Source organism: Rhinoraja longicauda, chromosome 25, assembly GCF_053455715.1.
Source record: "Rhinoraja longicauda isolate Sanriku21f chromosome 25, sRhiLon1.1, whole genome shotgun sequence".
Taxonomy (NCBI): Eukaryota; Metazoa; Chordata; class Chondrichthyes; order Rajiformes; family Arhynchobatidae; genus Rhinoraja; species Rhinoraja longicauda.
In genome coordinates, this window is record NC_135977.1 from 10,387,111 (window position 1) to 10,408,647 (window position 21,537).

At 48.4% G+C, this 21,537-nt stretch overlaps 1 protein-coding gene across 2 annotated transcripts; it reads right to left on the minus strand.

The window, feature by feature from the left end:
• Window positions 1-3,423: 3,423 nt before the first annotated feature.
• On the minus strand, window positions 3,424-19,883 carry prkab1a (protein kinase, AMP-activated, beta 1 non-catalytic subunit, a). 2 transcript variants are annotated; one of them, XM_078421169.1, is made up of 8 exons: window positions 19,790-19,808; window positions 14,193-14,390; window positions 12,987-13,156; window positions 11,528-11,621; window positions 10,993-11,107; window positions 9,206-9,339; window positions 6,829-6,897; window positions 3,424-5,300 (listed from the first exon to the last, which is right to left on the minus strand). In XM_078421169.1, the coding sequence occupies exons 2-8, from the start codon at window positions 14,364-14,366 to the stop codon at window positions 5,223-5,225; spliced, it is 834 nt and encodes a 277-aa protein (XP_078277295.1). In that variant the 5' UTR covers window positions 14,367-14,390; window positions 19,790-19,808; the 3' UTR covers window positions 3,424-5,222. The 2 variants fall into 2 exon arrangements, with proteins under 2 accessions (XP_078277295.1, XP_078277294.1); XM_078421168.1 differs by having other exon boundaries at window positions 3,425-5,300; window positions 19,804-19,883.
• Between the last annotated feature and the right edge of the window lie 1,654 nt (window positions 19,884-21,537).

Genomic DNA, 21,537 nt, shown 5'->3' on the forward strand with positions numbered 1-21,537 from the left:
TAACTCAACTAACTATAGCAAATTATGTCCCTAGTGAAGAAAATGTCCGCAACTCATAAACTGAATATCAACATCAATAGCCACCAACTTAAATGCGTAGGAAGGAACTGCAGATGCTGATTTAAACCGAAGAGAGACACGAAAAGCTGTAGTAAATCAGCGGGTCAGACAGCATCTCTGGAGAAAAGGAATAGGTGACGTTTCGGGTCTGAAGTAGGGTCTTGACCCGAAACGTCCCCTACTCCTTTTCTCCAGAGATGCTGTCTGACCCGCTGAGTTACCCCAGCATTTTGTGTCTGTCTTCAGCCACTAACTTAAATGCTGGCATCCATTAGTAAATAAATAAACCAGCTCCTTCTAGGGTCTGGGATGCACAGAGAGGTTGAGTGGTGCACTTTAACACAGAGGTTGAGTGGTACACTTTAACACACAGAGGTTGAGTGGTGCACTTTAACACACAGAGGTTGAGTGGTGCACTTTAACACACAGAGGTTGAGTGGTGCACTTTAACGTGGGAGATTGGATGCAGAGTGGTTTGTGCAAGTTAATCAATCTATTTTTAAGGCCTTCGTTATCAGTCAAAAGGTCAATAGATCAAGCAGGAAAGTTAAAAGAGGGTGGGATGGCTCCGCCCACCTACCTCCACTACTCACTCTGTGGTGCACTGGTTTTATTTGTGGGCTTGGATCATGTAACGCCATGACAGCTTCAGACCTCAAAACACCATTGCTTGACGTCCTACCATAATGTTTAAATATACCCTCTCTCTCACTCTGATTACTATTTCAGCTGATCCCTTCTACACTTTATGTAGAAGTCAGTGGTTGCTGGTCACATACCTGCTGGTCTCAGTGAATGTGCAATGGGTTTAGCTTAGTTTAGTTTAGAGATACAGCACGGAAACAGGCCCTTCAACCCACCGACCAGCGATCCCCGCACACTAACTCTGGCGCTGTAAGGCAGCAACTCTACCGCTGCGCCACCGTGCCGCCTTGATGCTGGACATTATCCATTAGATTCCATTTTTCCTTTAGTTTCGTTTTGATTGGTTTAGAGATGCAACGCAGAAACAGGCCTTTGGCCCACCGAGCCCACACCGACCAGCGATCCCCGCACATTAACACTATTCTACACACAGTAGGGACAATTGACATTTATACCACACCAATTAACCTACAAACCTGTATGTCTTTGGATTTATTTATCAAAACAAATTGTTCATAATATTAAGATGCAACAAATATACATTTGCCTTGCAAGCTTCCATTATGCATGAATGGAATCAGATTTCTGCAATAGCTTTGCATACATAAGATAATTAGTTACATTAACCCCCAAAACCCATAGATTTAAAATAATTGGCAAAATAACCAGAGGTACCTATTCTTCATAAACAAAATGAAATGTTGTAATGTAGCATACACTGCCCGAAAGAAAAATAGAAAAAAGGTGCAGGAATAGGCCATTCGGCCCTTCGAGCCTTCGATTCAATATCATGGCTGATCATCCAAAATCGGTACCCCATTCCTGCTTTTTCCCCATATCCTGTGATTCCTTTAGCCCAAAAAGCTATATCTAACTCTCTCTTGAAAACATCCAGTGAATTGGCATCCACTGCCTTCTGTGGCAGAGAATTCCACAGATTCACAACTCTCTGGGTGAAAAAGGTTTTTCCTCATCTCAGTCCTAAATGGCCGACCCCCTTATTCTTGAACTGTGACCCCTGGTTCTTGACTCCCCCAACATGGGGAACATTTTTCCTGCATCTAGCAAATTCAGTAAAAGTTGAAAAATTGGACACAATTTTGAATGGCAACAATTGTAAGGAAGGAGATAGAACTGTTCCCAAACATTGATGCACCGGGTAAAATGCTTTCTATGGCGCTTCTGTAGAAGTTGGTGAAAGTTGTTGGGGACAAACTTACTGAGCCTTCTAAGGAAGTAGAGACGTTGACAGCAAAGCCCACGGGGCGATAGCTGAACTTGAAAAGCATTTAATCGCCAAAACTCAACAGCAGGCCATTGGGCGAAATAATGTCCTGCTGGGGATCAACAACACAACAGACCAGCAGAGTTTAGTATTCTCAATCAAGCATGGAAGAATAAAGACCACTTATACCCCAGACATTCCCCTTTCTCTCTCTCTCTCCCACCAGGCCGATGCAAAAGCATGAAAGCGCGATCCAGCAGATTCAAGGCAGCTTCTTCCCGTTTTAACTCTTGAACAGAATCAGAGGGTGGTGAATCTGCGGAATTCTTTGCCACAGAAGGGTGTGGAGGCCAAGTCAGTGGATATTTTTAAGGCAGGGATAGATAGATAGATTCTTGATTAGTACAGGTGACAGAGGTTATGGTGAGAAAGTAGGATAATGGCGTTCGGAAAGATAGATCAGCAATGATTGAATGGAGTAGACATAATGGACCGAATGGCCTAATTCTACTATCACTTACGACCTCTCATCTAAAGATGTATTCCTGCACCCCCAATCTACCGTATTGTGGCACCTGCATTTTTCTTTTAACCTGCACTTTCGATTATTCTGCATGGTGTCCTTTCTCTTTGCACTCTTGTCACCTGATGTACACATGTATGGTTTTGATTGGACTTGTGTATGGATTCTTTTATACTTGGATAACAAAGTTTAAAAATTATATCTTAGTACATGTGACAATAATAATAGTACCAAAAATTACAAAAATTCTGTGTAGTTAGTGTGGTGCCCTCTTGAGGTTAACATTTACACAACTAAAGAACCCAAAACTTCCAAATTACTGTAATCACTTACACATTACTCAATTGGATTAGGCCTATAATCACCCATTACCGCATAATTGTACGTCAGGACGAGAATTATCATTCTGCATCTATTTTACCACATCGGTCCTTCATTACATGTCAGAATATGTTCCTCTACACTTAACGAACAAAACCTTGGGTGTTGGAAGGAACTGCAATGCTGATTTATACCGAAGATAGACTCCAAAAGCTGGAGTGACTCAGTGGGTCAGGCAGCATCTCTGGAGAAAACTAGGTGACGTTTTGGGTCGGAACCCTTCTTCAGACTGAAAGTATAGGGGGGGGTGGAATAAACTAGAGGCGAGAAAAGGCCAGAACAAATCAGGGCTGGCAACAGATGACCTCAGGAAGGGTGGAGCCCACAATGACCCATTGTTGGCTGGGAAGGCGTGATAACAGGAGGAATACGTGGATGCAAACTGGTAGGATGACGAAGGTAGGTGGGGGGGGGGGGGGGGGGTGAAGGAAGGGAAATGCAGGAGTTACTTAAAGTTAGAGATATCAACGTTCATACTTCTTGGTTATAAGCTGCCCAAGAGGTTTATGAGGTACTGTTGTTTGATCATTATCCGTGGAGACATATGGATCCTCATCCAACCTTTGAGGGAATGAGGCCTCGACGGGAAAGTCCAAGCTTGAAGAACAGCGTAGTGCGTGAGCGTACAATAGCAACGACACGTGACAAATATGTAGTGACGATCGCTAAACTTAATTGGGCAGAAAGGTCTCATCAGGATATTTATTGATTGTCAGGTGAACATCAGCAAACAAGGAACTCCGCGGTAATCTGCTTCCCAATAAAGAGGCTCATAATTACCAACTAAGTACAACAGATACAGATTAACCTTGTACACCATTCATGACGGTTCAAACAATGAGCTGTCACACAATACAAATTCAATTTACATGATATTTCCGAGACTTAATCAAGAGAAAACCCAGTTGTCTTAAAAGCTGGAATTGACTGGATCAGGCCAGCTGGGATCCATGGGGATGTACAGGAGATGGGCAGGCTTGCTGGGATTCATGGGGATGTACAGGAGATGGGCAGGCTTGCTGGGATCAAAGAGGTGTACAAGATGATGGTCACGTACCTGGAATCATGGGGTGTAGAAGAAGATGGTCAAATAAAATGGAATCAATGGGATGTAAAAGAGACAGTCAGGCCAGCTGGGATCAAATGGGTGCAGAGGGATATGGTCAGGCTTGCTGGGATCAATGGCATGCACAAGAGATGGGCAGGTCAGCTGGGATTAATGGGGCAGCTCAAGAAGATGGGCAGGCCAGCTGGGATCAAAGGGGTGTAGAAGGAAATGCATCAGGCCAGCTGGATTCAAAGATGGTCAGGCCAACCGGAATGAATGGAAGTACAAGGAGATGGTCAGACCCTTCTGGGGTCAATGGGGTGCTCACGGAGATAGGGACAACTGACTGCTTGGGTGACAACGTGATGAATGATCCCTTGGACAAGACCACAGGGCAATGAGAGATAGAAGTGGGAGTACCGGAGTGGAAATTTACATTTGACAAAAATTAGAGAAGATAATATGGCTGCTGATGTTCTTTTGCAGCTTCTAGTGTTTCAGCGGGATGTGGTGACTACAACAATTGTATGGAGAGTGATTATCAACACTACTGCAGTACAATGGCGATTCCCAGACCATGGAATCCCTACATCACTGCTGGCACCAGGCCAATCCATTCAACACTGGGAACAGAGAGAGGGTGATCATGTCATTCCAACACCACAGAAATCTAGTTGCTGCCAGATACTAATTGCACGCAGAGTGGCCATTGCGGAGTGCAGCTGCCAATTATTGTGAGAGGCAGAGAGATAAGGAAGCGTGATATTCCAGCCCGTCTTCAATCACATTGGATTTTGTGTGTCCCTTATTTTCACTCTCGGGGGGTTTCCCCAATCTAATCACAGCTCCATTTATATATCGGTTTTCCCCCGAGAGTGGGAAATTGCAGAACAAGGAGGCGGCAGAGAAGAGAGGAGCTCCGTGATTCTCCGACACACACCAACTCCAGTCTGTGTCACAAACAAACAGAGTACTCCCCCTTCAACTCCATGCAAACGAACTTGTACACTAATGGAATGGAGTTGGACGTGCCTGAGCAAGGAATGGCTTGGTGGCGGGGGATTCGTTTTGGAGCCTCTTTGGCAGTCTGAGGGACCGTCGGAGGCTCTACACCTGACTGCCGATCATGGACATCCCCTTCTTGAACCAGAAAGCGGGGCAGACGGTCGGCTTTGCAGGGACAGATCCACCTGGACCTCTGCAGTTGCCGTTCCATTCAATCCCATCGAGATCCTTCTTAGCAAGTCCAGGACAATGAGCGCAAATGAGTGATTGCTGAGGGAAATGGAGCTTCCTGGTCGGACGGTGGGGGGGGGGGGATGAAGAAGCTTTCATGCAGATCAGATGGGCTTGTAGAGGAGAGTGGTGACATACTTCTTCTTGTAGCGATGGGTGGCGCTCAATACCATGACACCATCCTGCCAACAATCAAAAATACATGACAAGAGAAAAACAAACATCACGGCACAATTATACAGTACAATGTGCTTCAATGACACGAGATGGCTTTACACTATCTCTGATGTGGGACTACGTAGTAGTCTAGGGGAAACAATAGTCATAGAGCCGTACAGCGTGGAAACAGGCCCTTCGGCCCAACTTGCCCACACCGCTCAACAAGTCCCATCTACACTCGTCCCGCCTGCCTGCGTTTGGCCCACATTTTATCATATCCATGTACCATGTTCCATGCTTCTTAAAAAGTTTCGATAGTCCCTGTCTCAACTACCTCCTCTGGCTCAACCACCTCCATACACCCATCACCCATTGTGTGAAAAAGTTACCCTTCAGGTTCCTATTAAATCTTTCCCCCTTCACCTTATACCTATGTCCTCTGTTCTCGATTCCCCTACTCTGGGCAAGAGACTCTGTGTGTTTCCACATCTCTGTGGCTATTCCTCTTCTATTACAACTTTAAGCAAGTGATTTTTTAACGTCAGGACGCAGGGAAGGCAATAGTTCAGACAGTAGTGCAGCAGTTTGCAGCTCCCATGTCCTGGGCTCGATGTGAACCTGAGGTGCTGCTTGTGCACTGTCTACACATTCTCCCTGTGACCACACAAGATTCCCCCGGGATTCCCCTGGTTTGCTCCTACATCTCAAAGATACCACCGTACATTATTTGGCCATTGCAAATTGCCCTCAGTGGAGGTGCGTGGCAAAGGGGAGCTCACGGGTAAGTGAGGGAAACAAAATCGCAGTGGGATACGAGAGAGAAACGGCTTTGCTTTGCTGAAGCCCAACACAAACTCAACTTTCTCTTTTTAATTTCCTATTTGCTTCATTAAATTGAAATTAACAAAATGGTTTTATTTAAACCATGTTGTACAATAATTGGGAAACAAAACCTTTGAAATACATTGAGTTGTTCCAGTGAGTCCATAACAAGGGAGGGAGGGAGGGAAGGAGGGAGGGAGGCAAGGAGGCAGGGAGGGAAGGAGGGAGGGAAGGAGGGAGGGAAGGTGGGAGGGAAGGAGGGAGGGAAGAAAGTGGGAGGGAAGAAGGAGGGAGGGAGTGAGTGAGTGAGTGAGTGAGTGAGTGAGTGAGGGAGGGAGGGAGTGAGGGAGTGAGGGAGTGAGGGATGGTTTATTGTCACGTGTGACAAGTTACAGTAATATTCTTTGTTTTGCAGGGAATGCAGAGTCACTATGTAAAGGACGCTGACAATGATACAAAGTATCGCGTGCCAGGTCCCCCCCCCACCCTCACGGCACCCCCCCACATCGGCTCCTTATAGGGAATATAAGGATATCGGGAATTCCGGGTGGTGGATGGATCGGAAAGCAAAAGGGATGTAGACCACAGGGAGTAAAAAGTCAGCAGAATAAGTAGATGGGTTGGTAATGGGTGGGAGTGTTTGCTAAGCAGCTTAACTGAAAAGTGCAAACATTAAAGAGAAGGAACTGCCCCCCCTCGCACCGGAAAATGAAAGTGTGCAATACTGACCTTGATGGACAGAGCGTACAGATGGTTCAACATGACATGGTTTGGCTCCGGAAGCAATGCAGGGTCACACTAAGAGCAAGAGCAAACACGACAGGGTCAAGATAAGGTTCCCTCTGTAATGCCTTTTAATGTCTGTCAGCCGTGACCGGAGACCCAGAAACTACAGAGCTGCAACACCACACAACCCAGTGGCAAACAAAGCTCGAAGATAGACACAAAGTGCTGGAGTAACTCAGCGGGTCAGCCAGCATCTCTGGAGAGAAGGAATAGGTGCCGTTTCGGGTCGAGACCCTTCTTCAGGCTGATACCAAGCTCCTTGGCTGACTTTCGAAGGCCATCGGGCTAGCAGTCAGAAGAGGGGAAGAGAGTCATCCACTCAATTCTGGGCAGATAAATTGTTTGAGTGTAAACCGATAAGTTTGTGGCTTTTTCGCAGACCAAGAATCCATTTGGTAACAGTTTTTAAAATGAAACAATAGATGGATGTGGGCAAATTTACATTGTGATGGAGAGATTTTTTGCTAAGGCACAACAAAATGATTCCAGAATATCTTTGGCCCAACTTGTCCAAGCCATGCCCCATCTAAGCTCGTCCCTTTTGCCCGTGTTTGGCCTATATCCTTCTAAACCTTTCCTATCCATGTACCCATCCTAGTGTTTTTTAAATGCTGTAATAGTATCTGCCTCAACTATCTCCTCTGGCAGTTCGTCCCATATATCCATCACCCAGTGATAATGTTGCCCTCAGGTTCCTGTAAAATCTTGCCCCCCTCACCTTAAACCTACGTCCTGTGGTCTGTGATTCCCCTACTCTGGGTAAAAGGCTCTGGGCACTTGGATGACAGTGTACACAACCGCCCTGTGGCTGACAGAGGAAGGGCAGGTATACCTGAGTCACCTCACCAGGTGAAAGACAATCAGGAAGAAATGGTCAGAAGCAGCGAGTGCTTTCCCTTGCTGTGTGTGAGAGGAGGGTGATCCTCTGGGCCCTGCAAAGAAAACTTCGGCCTACTCAAAACTGGGCTCCTTCAAGGGCCTGGCGCACAGTGATGCGGTTTTCTGCCACTAACTTGGCCATTTACCACAGACACACACTTAAATCCGATCGCAATCCCTGCTTAATAGCTCCCAAAATCAGTTTAGTTTAGTTTAGTTTAGAGGTACAGCATGGAAGCAGGCCCTTCGGCCCACCGAGTCCGCGCCGACCAGCGATCCCCACAAATGAACACAAGCTGACACACACGAGGGACAATTTACACTTACACCAAGTATACAAACCCAAGCCAATTAACCTACAAACCTGCACATCTTTGGAGTGCAGGAAGAAAGCAAAGATCTCGGAGAAAACCCATGCGGTCACGGGGAGAACGTACAAGCTCCGTACAGACAGCACCCACACCCGGGATTGAACCCGGGTCTCTGGAGCTGCAAGCACTGTAAGGCAGCAACTCTACCGCTGCGCCACCGTGCCGCCCATGATGACAGTTAACCAAGATATTCTGATGAAGGATCTAAAGAAGGGTTCCGACCCGAAACGTCACCTATTCCTTCTCTCCAGAGATGCTGCACGACCCGCTGAGTTACTCCAGCATTTTGTATCTATATATTCTGATGGAAAACGGACTCATCGGGTTACAGTTTGACTGACTCAACTGATTGAAAGGTAGAGGATGGAAACAGCCCCTTTGTCCCATTGGGTCCATGCCGATCCTTGATCACCTGCTCATGCTTCTATGTTATTTAGATTTAGATTTAGAGATACAGCGCGGAAACAGGCCCACCGGGTCCGCGCCGCCCAGCGATCCCCACACATTAACACTATCCTACACCCACTAGGGACAATTTTTTTTACATTTGCCCAGCCAATTAACCTACATACCTGTACGTCTTTGGAGTGTGGGGGGAAACCGAAGATCTCGGAGAAAACCCACGCAGGTCACGGGGAGAACGTACAAACTCCGTACAGACGGCGCCCGTAGTCAGGATCGAACCCGAGTCTCCGGCGCTGCATTCGCTGTAAGGCAGCGACTCTACCGCTGCGCCACCGCGCACACTTCCGCGTCCACTCCCTGCACATTGGGGGGCAGTTACTCTGCAAACCCACGCGTCTTTAGGATGCGGGAGGAAACCAAAGCACCCAGGCGGGAGAACGTGCAAACTCCACACAGGCAGCACCCGAGGTCAGGATGGAACCCGGGTCTCTGGTGCTGTGAGGCAGCAGCTCTACCCGCTGCGCCACTTTGCCACCCAGTCATTCAGAGGACATAAGCATTGCTCCCAGTGAGCTAAACCTTAACCGATCCCATAAACAGTCGACATCAACTGGTGTCAAACATCAGGTTGCTGCAGGTCATAGACAGCGATGGTTTGCACTCACTGAAATGCCCGTGTCCTTGTTGAGGATGACCTGGAGAAGGTGCGGTGGCAGTATCGGCGGCGTTTTAATCTTCTCCTCTACTTTGTACACGTATGGATCCTGATGGTACGGGCCAGGGGGAGAACTCGAGAGATCTATTTTAAAAAATCATCATCTGCGTTGAGATCAATAAAGGAAGACTTGACAGCAGCTAAAAAAGTTTAAAGAAAACAAGATGCAGGGGGGAGCAACAGAAACTGGTCAGACTGAGGGGTGGGGGGGGGGGGGGGGGGGAGGGGCAGGGATTCCAAAAACAAGTTCAAGAAACACTTTTGATTAATTCATTTCCAGTTCAACAAGGAATAAAGTGTTGCTGAATTTTGCATATTTTTGATGAAAGAGATGGGGAGAGGTGTTCTCAGAGATGGAGGGAATTGGAATAGATTAACAAATAATATAAATTAAAAAAACTCTAAAGCCCTTTGTAAACTGAAAATATTAAAAATGTAGTCAAATTAAAAGCAAAGCCTGTGGGAGACCAACACAATAAAAATGACTTGTGTTTAGTTTAGGGATGACTACTTGGGTTTCCCAGGGTGCTCCGCTTTCCTCCCACATTCCCCAGAGGTGCAGGTTTGTGGGTTAATTCGCAGTCGTGACTTGTCCGTAAATAAGCTCTTAACCTCTCAACCCGCACGTCTTTGGGATGAGGGTGGAAGCTGAAGCACCTGGAAGAAACCCATGTGGTCACAATGAGAGGCAAACTACACCCGGGCAGCACCAGAGGTTAGGATTAAATCCAGCTCGCTGGAGATCATAGGCAGAAGCTGTGCTACATTCGGGAAAAGTCACGGCTTTAGAGTAGTGAGATTTTCTATAAATGTACAAAGTGCGTGGGAATTCAGTTGAGTGGAGAGCCTGGAGGAGTTGGGCTGACTTTAGACCTTAGAGATACAGCGTGAGAAAACAGGCCCTTCGGCCCACTGAGTCTGTGCAGTGATCACCCGTACACAAGTTCTATCCTACACACCAGGGACAATTTACAATTTTACCGAAGCCGATTAACCTACAAACCTGCATGTCTTTGGAACGTGGGAGGAAACCGGAGCACCCGGAGAAACCCCACGCGGACACAGGGAGAACATGCAAACTCCGTACAGACAGCACCCGTAGTCAGGATGGAACCCGGGTCTCTGGCGCTGCAAGGCAGCAACTCTACTGCTGCGCCACCGTGCCGCCCCAAGACCCTCAGAGTGGAAAATGTTAAGAGGAGATTTGATTCAAAACGATAAGAAACAAATAAGAAAACGTGGCAACTGGAGGATATTTACATCCACTCTGGTTCTTCTGCCAACCTCCTCAGGGAAGGTGTTTTTAATAACACAGCAATCTATCGTGACTCAGCTGCTGAAGGCGTTGCGGAAGCAGATTCAAATGCAGTGCTCAAAGAAAAGGATTGAATGAAGACAAAGTGGGGATAGAGCAGGTGTGTGGAACGCACTGGAAAGCTTTGGTCAGGAGCAAGGAGATAATGAGCTGGAGTTTGCTCCTGCTGCATCGTTCTTAGAAACATAGAAAACACTGAAAACAGGTGCAGGAGTAGGCCATTCTGCCCTTCGAGCCAGCACTGCCATTCAATATGATCATGGCTGACCTCATTCCTGCTTTGTCCCCATATTCTCTGATTCCATTAGCCCTAAGAGCTAAATCTCTTGAAACACACTCCAAACACTGCACTTCTTTCGTGACACACAGAGCAGGACTCTTCCCCATCTCATCACATTTCTCCCCTCGTTCATCGGACTCACCGGACATGTCCGAACATTTCTGCGAATCCACCATCAGGGCATCAAACACCTGGAAGTCAGTCTGCTGCACCTGGATGACGTTGTTGATTGTGCCGAGCTGGCTGGTGGTGACGGGCTGTTGGGACAATCACATTACAGGACTTACAAGGCCAAGTTTGCCATAACTCCACCCAACCACCCAGGGGATATGGGCCAAAGGCAGGCAGGTGGGACGAGCGTAGATGGGTGGGTGTGGGCAAGTTGGGCCGAAGGGCCTGTTCCCACACTGCAGGACTCTACGACCCCAGCGAGGGCTTTCTGTTGAACTGGTCTAACCAACTGCAAGATTAAATACTCCTGGGTCTCTCTCTACACTCAATAACAGAAGACAGCTTGAAGCATCTCTACAAATTCTTCACCTTACCCACATCACAAAAATAGCCTAGAGTTCCCATAATATGGGTGATCGTACCAGTACCACATCCAATTCCACAAGAGTGTCTAGCATATGCATATTTGCTGCATGTTTTGGTTCTTTGTCATTAATGAATCATACCTCTGATGTATCGTGAGTCCACTGACCGTCCACATAGAACTTGTACTGATGTTCACCCTCTGGAAGATCCAGAATTGCCACAAAGTTATTCTGGCTGTGGGAAACAAGGGGAGAGGAGCGGGTCAGCGCGTGAATTGAGAAGTTTCTGACGCAGCCGAGACTACGGTGAGTAAATATCATCTCTGCCATTGAAGTAGGGCGAAGATCGCTTTCGGTGGGCAGCTGTAGGTGGGGCTGCTGCAGCCTGCCTCACAGTTCCAGTGGAGTGGTGAACGAGTGTGGAGGAGGCTTTACTCCCTGTGACCACACGGGTTTGCCCGAGGTGCTCTGTTTCCTCCCACATCCCAAGGATGTGCTGGCTGTTAGGGGTAACTGGCTACTGAAAAATGGCTGGCAGGCGAACCAGGGGATGTGTCGGAAGGAAATGCAGATGCTGGTTTACACTGGAGGCAGACGCAAAATGCTGGAGTAACTCAGCGGGACGGGCAGCATCTCTGGAGGGATGTTTTGGAAACGTGAGAGAGGGTGGGTTACAGGGAAATGTGCGAGAATGGGCTTGATGGATTTCTGCACGATCCATGATACGTCAGATAGAAATACAAGACACACAGCGCTCGTTAAACGGTCGAGTACAGCTGACCCTGACGGTAAATGCAACTGGAAGAGCAAAGTATCTTTGTCCCTTCGACCATGTTAGTGGACAGTTGTGCAAAGAAATAGCAGATGGGAAATCTTAGAGAGATATTTTGGGCAGGAGATAGAAACAGACTCAGAGTTGGTGATTCCAACTAACGTGAAATCTGACTTACATAAAATCTGCCTTGCGTAAGGGGATTAACACCTATGTAAGTCAGGGAATGCCTGCATCATGTAGCATCACAGCTCGTTCAAGGACCCCCTTGCCCATAATTGCATTAAGCATTTCAACATTTCTATGCCTACCACCATTAATGCAAACGAAAATTGTCCTGCCTTATTGCCTGTACTTGCTCACAAGATAACGTCTTCCTACCTGCATATACTATTCCAGTTCTCAGTCTGGCTTATAGTTTTAGTTTTAGAGATACAGCGCAGAAACAGGCCCTTCGGCCCACCGAGTCTGCACCGACCAGCGATCCCCGCACACTAACACAATCCTACACACACCGGGGACAATTTACATTTATACCAAGCCAGTACAAACCTGCACGTCTTTGGAGTGTGGGAAGAAACCGAAGATCTCAGAGAAAACCCACGCGGTCACAGGGAGAACGCACAAACACCGCACAGACAGCACCCGTAGGCGGGATCGAACCCAGGTCTCCGGCGCTGTAAGTGCCGTTGCGCCACCGTGCCGCTTTCTGTGCAGAGTATCGGTCCCCTGTCCCAATCTCACCCCTGTTCTCTGGTGAGCATCGCGTGGGACAGCTTGCACCCTTGCCAAACCTACAGGGAGGAGGAGTTCCCTGGAGAGGCCTACCTTCTGGTGAGTGGGATTTTGTTGGTCCAACCGTTGAAGGATCCGGAGATAAAGACTTCCTTCCCGCCCCCTTTCCACCGGAACACCGTCGGACGAGCCTCCTTGGAAGTCTTGTCATTCACTTCCCGGTCCTGTTGCCAGGCAAGGAACTCATCCCTCTCCTGTGGGCCCTTGAAAGCAGAAGATTCATTCAATCACCACCTTATTTCAAACTCAGCTTTGAGTTGTTTTTCCTTTCCACGTCAGCCAATAAAGGGATAATTATCTGGAGTAATGGAAAAGAGAACAGAACAATCTAAAGTATAGCGAGAGTAAACTATCAGAGGTGCATGGGTAGCTTATGACCACCTCATAAACCACCTCAGTAGTTTAGGTACTGAACTACTCAGAGCTCAGAACTACTCAGAGGGTGAGGATTCCGCGATTCTTTATCCTGGAGGGTTATGGAGGAGTTATACAACACTGGGGATATTTAAAGAGGGGAAATAGATCCATTTTTGAAAGATCAGGGAATTGAGGACTTTAGCGAATAGGCATAGTTCAGGTGGAGGCTAGAGGCAGACCAGCCATGTTGAATTATAGGGTAGGTTTGAAGGGCTGAGTGGTTTATTCCTACTCCTTGTTTTCTTCTGCTCTTGTGTTATTAGCGATCAGGCCATGGATTGAAGTGGGGATGCGAGTCAGCCATTTTCCAATTCCCTGGCATCGTCACTGGGAGATCACAGGCAGTTTGTCTCCAATCTCTACCCCTCAGAAGGCTGTGGAGGCCAAGTCCATGGATAGTTTTACGGAGGAAATAGATAGATTCTTGATTAGTACGGGTGTGAGGGGTTATGGAGAGAAGGTGGGGGAATGTGGTTTAGAGGGGAAGGAAGATCAGCCATGATTGAATGGCAGAATAGACTTGATGGGCCAAATGGCCTCATTTTGCTGTTAGAATTTATGAACTGTCACCCATCTGCAATCTGATCAGTATACCATCCAGCTTGGCGTAATGGACAAATATGAATAATGTTGCTGTCTGACCGCTGATAGCTGCTCACCATGCCCTTGCTAAGTGTAGACCAACCTGCCACCATCAGCGCTCTTAGTGCAAGTCAGAGGAAGGATATTATCTTCCAGAAAGTAACAGGTTGGCAAGCAGAGTAGGGAGCCCGGAGAACAGGGTGAGGTCGGGGCAAACATTAAAACCCTTTGTGAAGATACCAGTTCTTTGATCTCCTCGGCATGAAAGATGTCCGCATCTTCAGGACTGTCCATCAGAATCTTCAGACGGTCGTGCTCTTTGGTGTGAATGGTGCTGCCGGTGCCGTCTCTGCGAGGGGTCTTGTGACCCCCTTGCCGCTCCAGCGCAGCTCGCTCGCTGCTCGTGTTGCCCATCCTTTAAATGTTCAGTGAAGCCCACTGGAATACAAAGGGGCAAAGTTGTGGTGACAAAGGCTTTCGGCATGAACCTGATCTCCCGGGTACTCAACACTTTAACTCCCCCTCCCATTCTCACACTGACCTTTCTGTCCTGGGCCTCCTTCATTGTCACAGTGAGGCCCAGTGCAAATTGGAGGAATAGCACCTCATATTATGCTTGGGCAGCTTACATCCCAGCAGTATGAACAATGACTTATCTAACTTCACGTAACCCTTGCTTTCCCATTCTCTTCATCCCTCCCCCTTCCCAGTTCTCCGACCAGTCTGAATGTCCCCGATTACATTTTATTTCTATTTGCTTTGTTGTCACCTTCTCCGAGCTAACAATGATCAATTCTACAATTTCCTTGAACCTCATCTCTTCTCGTATCTCGTTTTCACACCTTACCCTTCCTTATTTCTGCATCTCCCTCTCCCCTTTCAGTCTGAAGGAGGGTCTCGACCCAAAACATCACCCATTCATTCTATCCAGAGATGCTGCCTGTCCCGCTGAGTTAATCCAACATTTTGTGTCTGTCTAAGGCTTTCGGCACATTGGCCTTCATCAGTCAGAGTATTGAGTACAGAAGTTGGAAGGTCATGCTGCAGTTACCTAAGACGTTGGTGAGGCCACATTTAGAGTATTGTGTTCAGTTTTGGTCACCATGTTATAGGAAAGATGTTGTCAAGCTGGAAAGGGTAGAGAAGATTTACGGGGATGTTGCCAGGACTCGTGGGCCTGAACTCTAGGAAAAGGTTGAGCAGACTAAGCCTCAATTCCTTGGAGCACAGCAGGATGAGGGATGATCTTATAGAGGTGCAAAAAATTATGAGAGAAATAGATCAGGTGGACAAGCCCTCTCTTGCCTAGAGTAGGGAAATTGAGAACCAGACGACATAGGTTTACAGTGAGGGGGAAAGATTTAATAGCAACCTGAAGGGTTCTAATTCCCAATTAAAGTCATGTTATAACATTGTAGAACAGCACAGTGGTGCACCTAGTGGTGTTGCTGCATCACAACGCCAGAGACATGGGATGGATCTTGACCTCAGGTGCTGTCTGTGTGGAGTTTGCATGTTCTCCGTGACCCAACTTGTATTCCAAAAAGACCTTGTGTTATAGAAAATTATGTTATAAAAACAATCATGTCTAAGAGATAAAAGTACTTAATGACCTAATAGAGTTAGGGGCCATAGAGTTTCAGACTCACATGACTGTGGGGCCAGGTTCAGCTCAAACTCCATCATCAAGTTTGCTGATGACACTGTGGTGGTGGGCCGGATCTCCAACAACGATGAGAAGGCCTACCGGGAGGAGGTGGCTGATCTGGCACTCTGGTGTCAGGACAATAGCCTCCTCTTGAATGTCACTAAAACAAAGGAGCTGATTGTGGACTTCAGAAGGGCTAAACATCCAAGGACGTACACGCCACTCGAGATAAATGGGTCTATTGTGGATAGGGTGAGCAGTTTCAAATACTTGGGAGTCCGCATCGCAGAGGATCTGACGTGGGCAACGCACATTGCCGCACTGGTGGGTAAGGCTAAGCAGCGCCTTTACCACCTTAGACAACTGAGGAAATTCAGAGTGTCGCTGAGGATCCTTCATTGCTTCTACTCTGGGGCTGTAGAGAGCATCCTGTCCGGCAACATTACAGTCTGGTTTGGGAACAGCTCTGCCCAGGACAGGATGGCCCTGCAGAGAGTAGTGCGTTCGGCAGAATGCACCATGGGAACTACACTCGTCCCCCTGCAGGACCTATACATCAGGAGGTGCAGATCCAGAGCAAGCAAGATCATGAGGGACCCCTGCCACCCCAGCAACGGACTGTTCCAGATGCTACGATCAGGCAAACGCCTCCGCTGTCACGCTGTGAAAACGGAGAGGATGAGACGGAGCTTCTTCCCACAGGCCATCAGGACTGTCAACTTTTATAACCCCAGAGACTAAATTTTTGTCTACACTTTTTGTGCTATGTTTAGTAACTTATTAACTTTATTTATATGCTGTAACTGTAATTCTTTTTGTGCACAACCCGCAGGCATTGCCACTTTCATTTCACTGCACATCGAGTATGTGTATGTGACAAATAAATTTGACTTGACTTGACTTGACTTGACTTGACTTGACAATTGTTCCCCACGTTATTTTTTCAAAAATGAAGATCCTTTCAATGACAATAACTTTACTTTTGTTGCATTGTTAACTAGAGTATCGTTGGACAAGTGTCAAAGATGTCAGGGCTTATGGGGAGAAGGCAGGAGAAAGGGGTTGAGAGATAAAGATACGTTAGCCAGGGCAGGTGGAGATACATTAACCAGGTGGAGCAGTGGTAGAGCTACTGTCTTACAGCGCCAGAGACCTGGGTTCGATCCTGACTACGGATGCTTGTCTGTACGTTCTCCCCATGACCTGCATGGGTTTTCTCTGAGATCTTCGATATAATCCCACACTCCAAAGACGTACAGGGTTGTAGGTTAATTGGCTTGGTATAAATGTAACAATGCACACTTGCCCCTAGTGTGTGTAGGGCAGTATTAATGTGCGGGGATCACTGGTCGGTGTGGACTCGGTGGGCCAAAGGGCTTGTTTCCGTGCTGTAGCTCTAAACTATAAACTGATTGCGGCACGGTAGCGCAGCGGTAGAGTTGCTGCTTTACAGCGAATGCAGCGCCGGAGACTCAGGTTCGATCCTGACTACGGGTGCTGTACTGTAAGGAGTTTGTACGTTCTCCCCGTGACCTGCGTGGGTTTTCTCCGAGATCTTCGGTTTCCTCCCACACTCCAAAGACGTACAGGTATGTAGGTTAATTGGCTGGGTAAATGTAAAAATTGTCCCTAGTGGGTGTAGGATAGTGTTAATGTACGGGGATCACTGGGCGGCACGGACTTGGTGGGCCGAAAAGGCCTGTTTCCGGCTGTATATATATGATATGATATGATATGATATGATTGAATGGCGGAGTAGAGTTCACAGGCTGAATGACCTAATTCTGCTCCTATAACTTGTGAACTCATGAAGAAGTGATTGCTTGTCAATTTTCATGGCCACACATGGTTAAAGTAGCAGCTGTGTTCTTAAGAGACATTGGTGTCCGATTACTGAAGGGAGGTTACATGGAAACAGTCACCCCCCCCTCCCCCCTCGACTATAATGTTTAATTCCATAACAGCTTTTTTCTCCCCGCTAGTCAACCGAAATAAACTTTTAAGACGTTCTAATTCCCAATTAAAATCATGCGATAACATTGTAGAACAGCACAGTGGTGCATCTAGTGGCGTTGCTGAGGCATGGGATGGAGCTTGACCTCGGGTGCTGTCTGTGTGGAGTTTGCATGTTCTCCATGACCCAGTGGATTCCATCGCGTGCGGGCTTGTAGGTTGATTGGCCTGAACAAAATTGCTCCTAGTGTGTATGGAATGGATGAGAAAATGGAATAACATAGAACCACTATAAGCGGGTGATCGATAATAAGCCTGAACTCTGTGGGCCAAGGTGCCTGTTTCCATGCTCTATCTCTAAATTAAACCAATATGGTCCACTTATTGCCAACAGTATTCCTCAACTTATAACTCACATTATATCCAATTTTGGTTATGGAAACACTTGTTATAGCAAAACCATCTGTTAGTTGTTGGAGCATGAGGGAAGGGTGTGAAGAGGGTAAAGAGAACTTGGGCAGAGATGGAGACAAGGGAGAGATGGTGGATGGAGGAGGGAAATGAAACCAGGCTAGGGTGGGAGGACCAGGTCCTGGGGGGGGGGGTGAATGGAGAGAGTGTCATGGGATGGGGAGACCATGCAGCAGGGACGGGGAGCGAGAGACAATGTGGAGGGCAGGAGGGTGGGGAGACAGTGTTTTGCGGAGGGGTGGGGAAAGAGTGTCAAGGGAGGGGTGAGAAGGGGATCGCAGCCTGAAGGCGGGGGGGGGGGGGGTTTGTGGGGCTGGGGGAAATAACTTGTTATGTGGGAAGGGGAGGGGTGGGGAGAGAGAGAAGGGGCTCTTAGAGCCTGAAGGGAGAGGGGTGGAGGTGGAAACCTTGTTCGGGGAAACCCAGTTGTGACTGGAGGGACCATATCGTGGGTGGGTGACGGTGTCTCGGCGGCTGGGGGGAGGGAGTGGGGAAGTGAGGGGGAGACTGTGTGTGGGGGGGGGGGGGTTTGGGGAGTCCATGTTGTGGCTGGGCGGTGTGGGGTGGGGCGGGGGAGACAGTGTAGGGGAGGGGGAGACAGTGTTGGGGAGGGGGAGACAGTGTTGGGGAGGAGGAGACAGTGTTGGGGAGGGGGAGACAGTGTTGGGGAGGGGGAGACAGTGTTGGGGAGGGGGGGACAGTGTCGGGGGGGGGTGTTTGGGGAGACCATGTGGTGGCTGGCGTTGTAGGGTGGGGAGGGGAGGGGGAGACAGTGTCGGGGGGGGGTGTTTGACAATAGGTGCAGGAGGAGGCCATTCAGCCCTTCGAGCCAGCACCGCCATTCTATGTGATCATGGCTGATCATTCTCAATCAGTACCCCGTTCCTGCCTTCTCCCCATACCCACTGACTCCGCTATCCTTAAGAGCTCTATCTAGCTCTCTCTTGAATGCATTCTGAGAATTGGCCTCCACTGCCTTCTGAGGCAGAGAATTCCACAGATTCACAACTCTCTGACTGAAAAAGTTTTTCCTCATCTCCGTTCTAAATGGCCTACCCCTTATTCTTAAACTGTGTGTTTGCCCCTTGTTCTGGACTCCCCCAACATTGGGAACATGTTTCCTGCCTCTAACGTGTCCAACCCCTTAATGATCTTATACGTTTCGATAAGATCTCCTCTCATCCTTCTAAATTCCAGTGTATGCAAGCCCAGTCGCTCCAGTATTTCAACATACGACAGTCCCGCCATTCCGGGAATTAACCTAGTAAACCTACGCTGCACGCCCTCAATAGCAAGAATATCCTTCCTCAAATTTGGAGACCAAAACTGCACACACACAGTACCCCAGGTGCGGTCTCACTCGGGCCCTGTACAACTGCAGAAGGACCTCTTTGCTCCTATACTCAACTCCTCTTGTTATGTAGGCCAACATTCCATTGGCTTTCTTCACTGCCTGCTGTAGTGCCCTTTGGGGAGACCATGTTGTGGCTGGGCGGGGTGGGGGGGAGACAGTGTCGGGGGCCCCTCCCCCTCTCCCCCTCCCCCCCTCCCCCCTCCCCCTCTCCCTCTCCCCCTCTCCCCCTCTCCCCCTCCCCCTCTCCCCCTCCCCCTCCCCCTCTCCCCCCTCCCCCTCTCCCCCTCTCCCCCTCTCCCCCTCCCCCCTCTCCCTCTCCCCCGCGACGGCCTGGAGTCGCCGCCCGCTGTGGGTCGTGGGCCCGGGGCCCGGGGCCCGGCGACCTTGGGCTGCTCCGCCTGGAGGACATACATTCACTCACTCACCCACTGTCGCCGCCACTCCTCCCCCCGGACACTATTCGCTGGCACACCGCCCTCCCCATCCGTCCGCCAATCAAAGCCGCCCGACCCCGTCCCTCCAGACAAGCGCTCCCCGGAACACCGGCGCCTCGATCAGTGGGGCCGGAGCTCAGAGCACCAGACTGACCCAGACTCAGGAGTGTTTCATTGTCCTGTGTCCCAGGCAGAACAATGAGATGCTCACTTGCAGCAGCAGCAACTACGAATAAAATGTAGTAGAGAAAAGGTTGATGGAATAAGAAAAAGAACAAATCCCGTCTATAATGGAGAAGACAGTAAAAAGTTTGGGAAGTTGGGATAACAGTACGTCTCAACCCAGAGGCAGCATCTCTGAAAGAGATCTCTTCTCTCCAGAGATGCTGCCTGTCTCGCTGAGTTACTCCAGCATTTGGGGTCTATCTTTGTATGACACTGAACAGGTTCAACAACTTTGAAAATATGTTATTGTCAGGTTAGAAAGGATAGAGAAGTCAGGGCTTCCAGGCAAGTTGAAGTTGTGCTGTTTGCAGTTTGATGTGGCCATTGACAGTGTATGAGGTGCCAATTTCTAAGGAGGAAAGGGTAGAGAGATTGGTTAGTTCATATGTTAGGAAATGGTTGGGAGTTCCACAGTGTCTTAGTAACGTGACTTTCTATGGGGAAAGGTATTCTCCATTCAACATTGTCTCGCCGAACAGAGGAGTTGAAGTGTGCTACGGTGAGGTTTGAGGTCACTTTAACTATTCAGACTGGGTGAGGATAAACTTAGTATTCAAGCGAGGTGGGTTTTCTTCACAGTACTCAGAGTGGAGGCTGTTACTGTAACCATGTCCAGGTTACTAAAACGGTATTCACACCAGAGCATTTCTAAACAGTTCTGATGAAAGGTCAACAACCTGAATGTTAACCACCTCTAAATCCTTTCCCACCCAAACCACCATCTCCCCAGGTGATTTCCCCTGCAACCACAGGAGATGTAACACCTGTCCCCATACCTCCTCCCTCGACTCAGTCCAGGGACCCCAACAGTCCCTTCAGATAGAGATTCACTTGCACCTGCTCTAACCTAAGATAGACACAAAATGCTGGAGTAACTCAGCGGGACAGGCAGCACCTCTGGATAGGAGAAATAGGTGATGTTTCAGATCGAAACCCTTCTTCAGACCTCATCTACTGTATCAGTTGTTCTTGGTGTGGACTCCTATATATCGGCGAGACCAAACGTAGACTGGACGATCATTTCGCTGAACACCTACACTCAGTCCGCCTTGGCCTACGTGATCTCCCGGTTGTCGAACATTTTAACTTCCCTTCCCATACTGACCTTTCTGTCCTGGGCCTCCTCCACTGCCAAAGTGAGGCCAAATGCAAATTGGAGGAAGAGCACCTGATTTTTTGCTTGGGCCGCTTATAACCCAGCGGTATGAATATTGATTTCCCTAATTTCAAGTAACCCCTGTATTCCCTCCTTCTCTCTGCCTCTCCTCCAACCTAGTCATCCTGCCAGTTCCACTGTTCACATCCATATGTCCCTTTGTTATAGACACAAAATGCTGGAGTAACTCAGCAGGACAGGCAGCATCTCTGGAGAGAAGGAATGGGTGATGTTTCGGGTTGAGACCCTTCTCCCTTTGTTATCACCTCTTCCACAGGCAACAATGGACCATTGTGGGCTCCACATTTCTTTGGTCGTCGGTGCCAGCTCTGAGTTGTTCTGAA

What these genes read in the sequence shown, in the direction of transcription:
- prkab1a (XM_078421169.1), bottom strand. Translation starts at nt 14,366, where the DNA reads ATGGGCAACACGAGCAGCGAGCGAGCTGCGCTGGAGCGGCAAGGGGGT. An exon ending in GGACTCACGATACATCAGAG is followed by an intron (nt 11,108 to 11,527) that starts GTATGATTCATT and finishes TTGTCCCAACAG; the next exon opens with CCCGTCACCACCAGCCAGCT. An exon ending in ACAAGGACACGGGCATTTCA is followed by an intron (nt 6,898 to 9,205) that starts GTGAGTGCAAAC and finishes TCTTGCTCTTAG; the next exon opens with TGTGACCCTGCATTGCTTCC.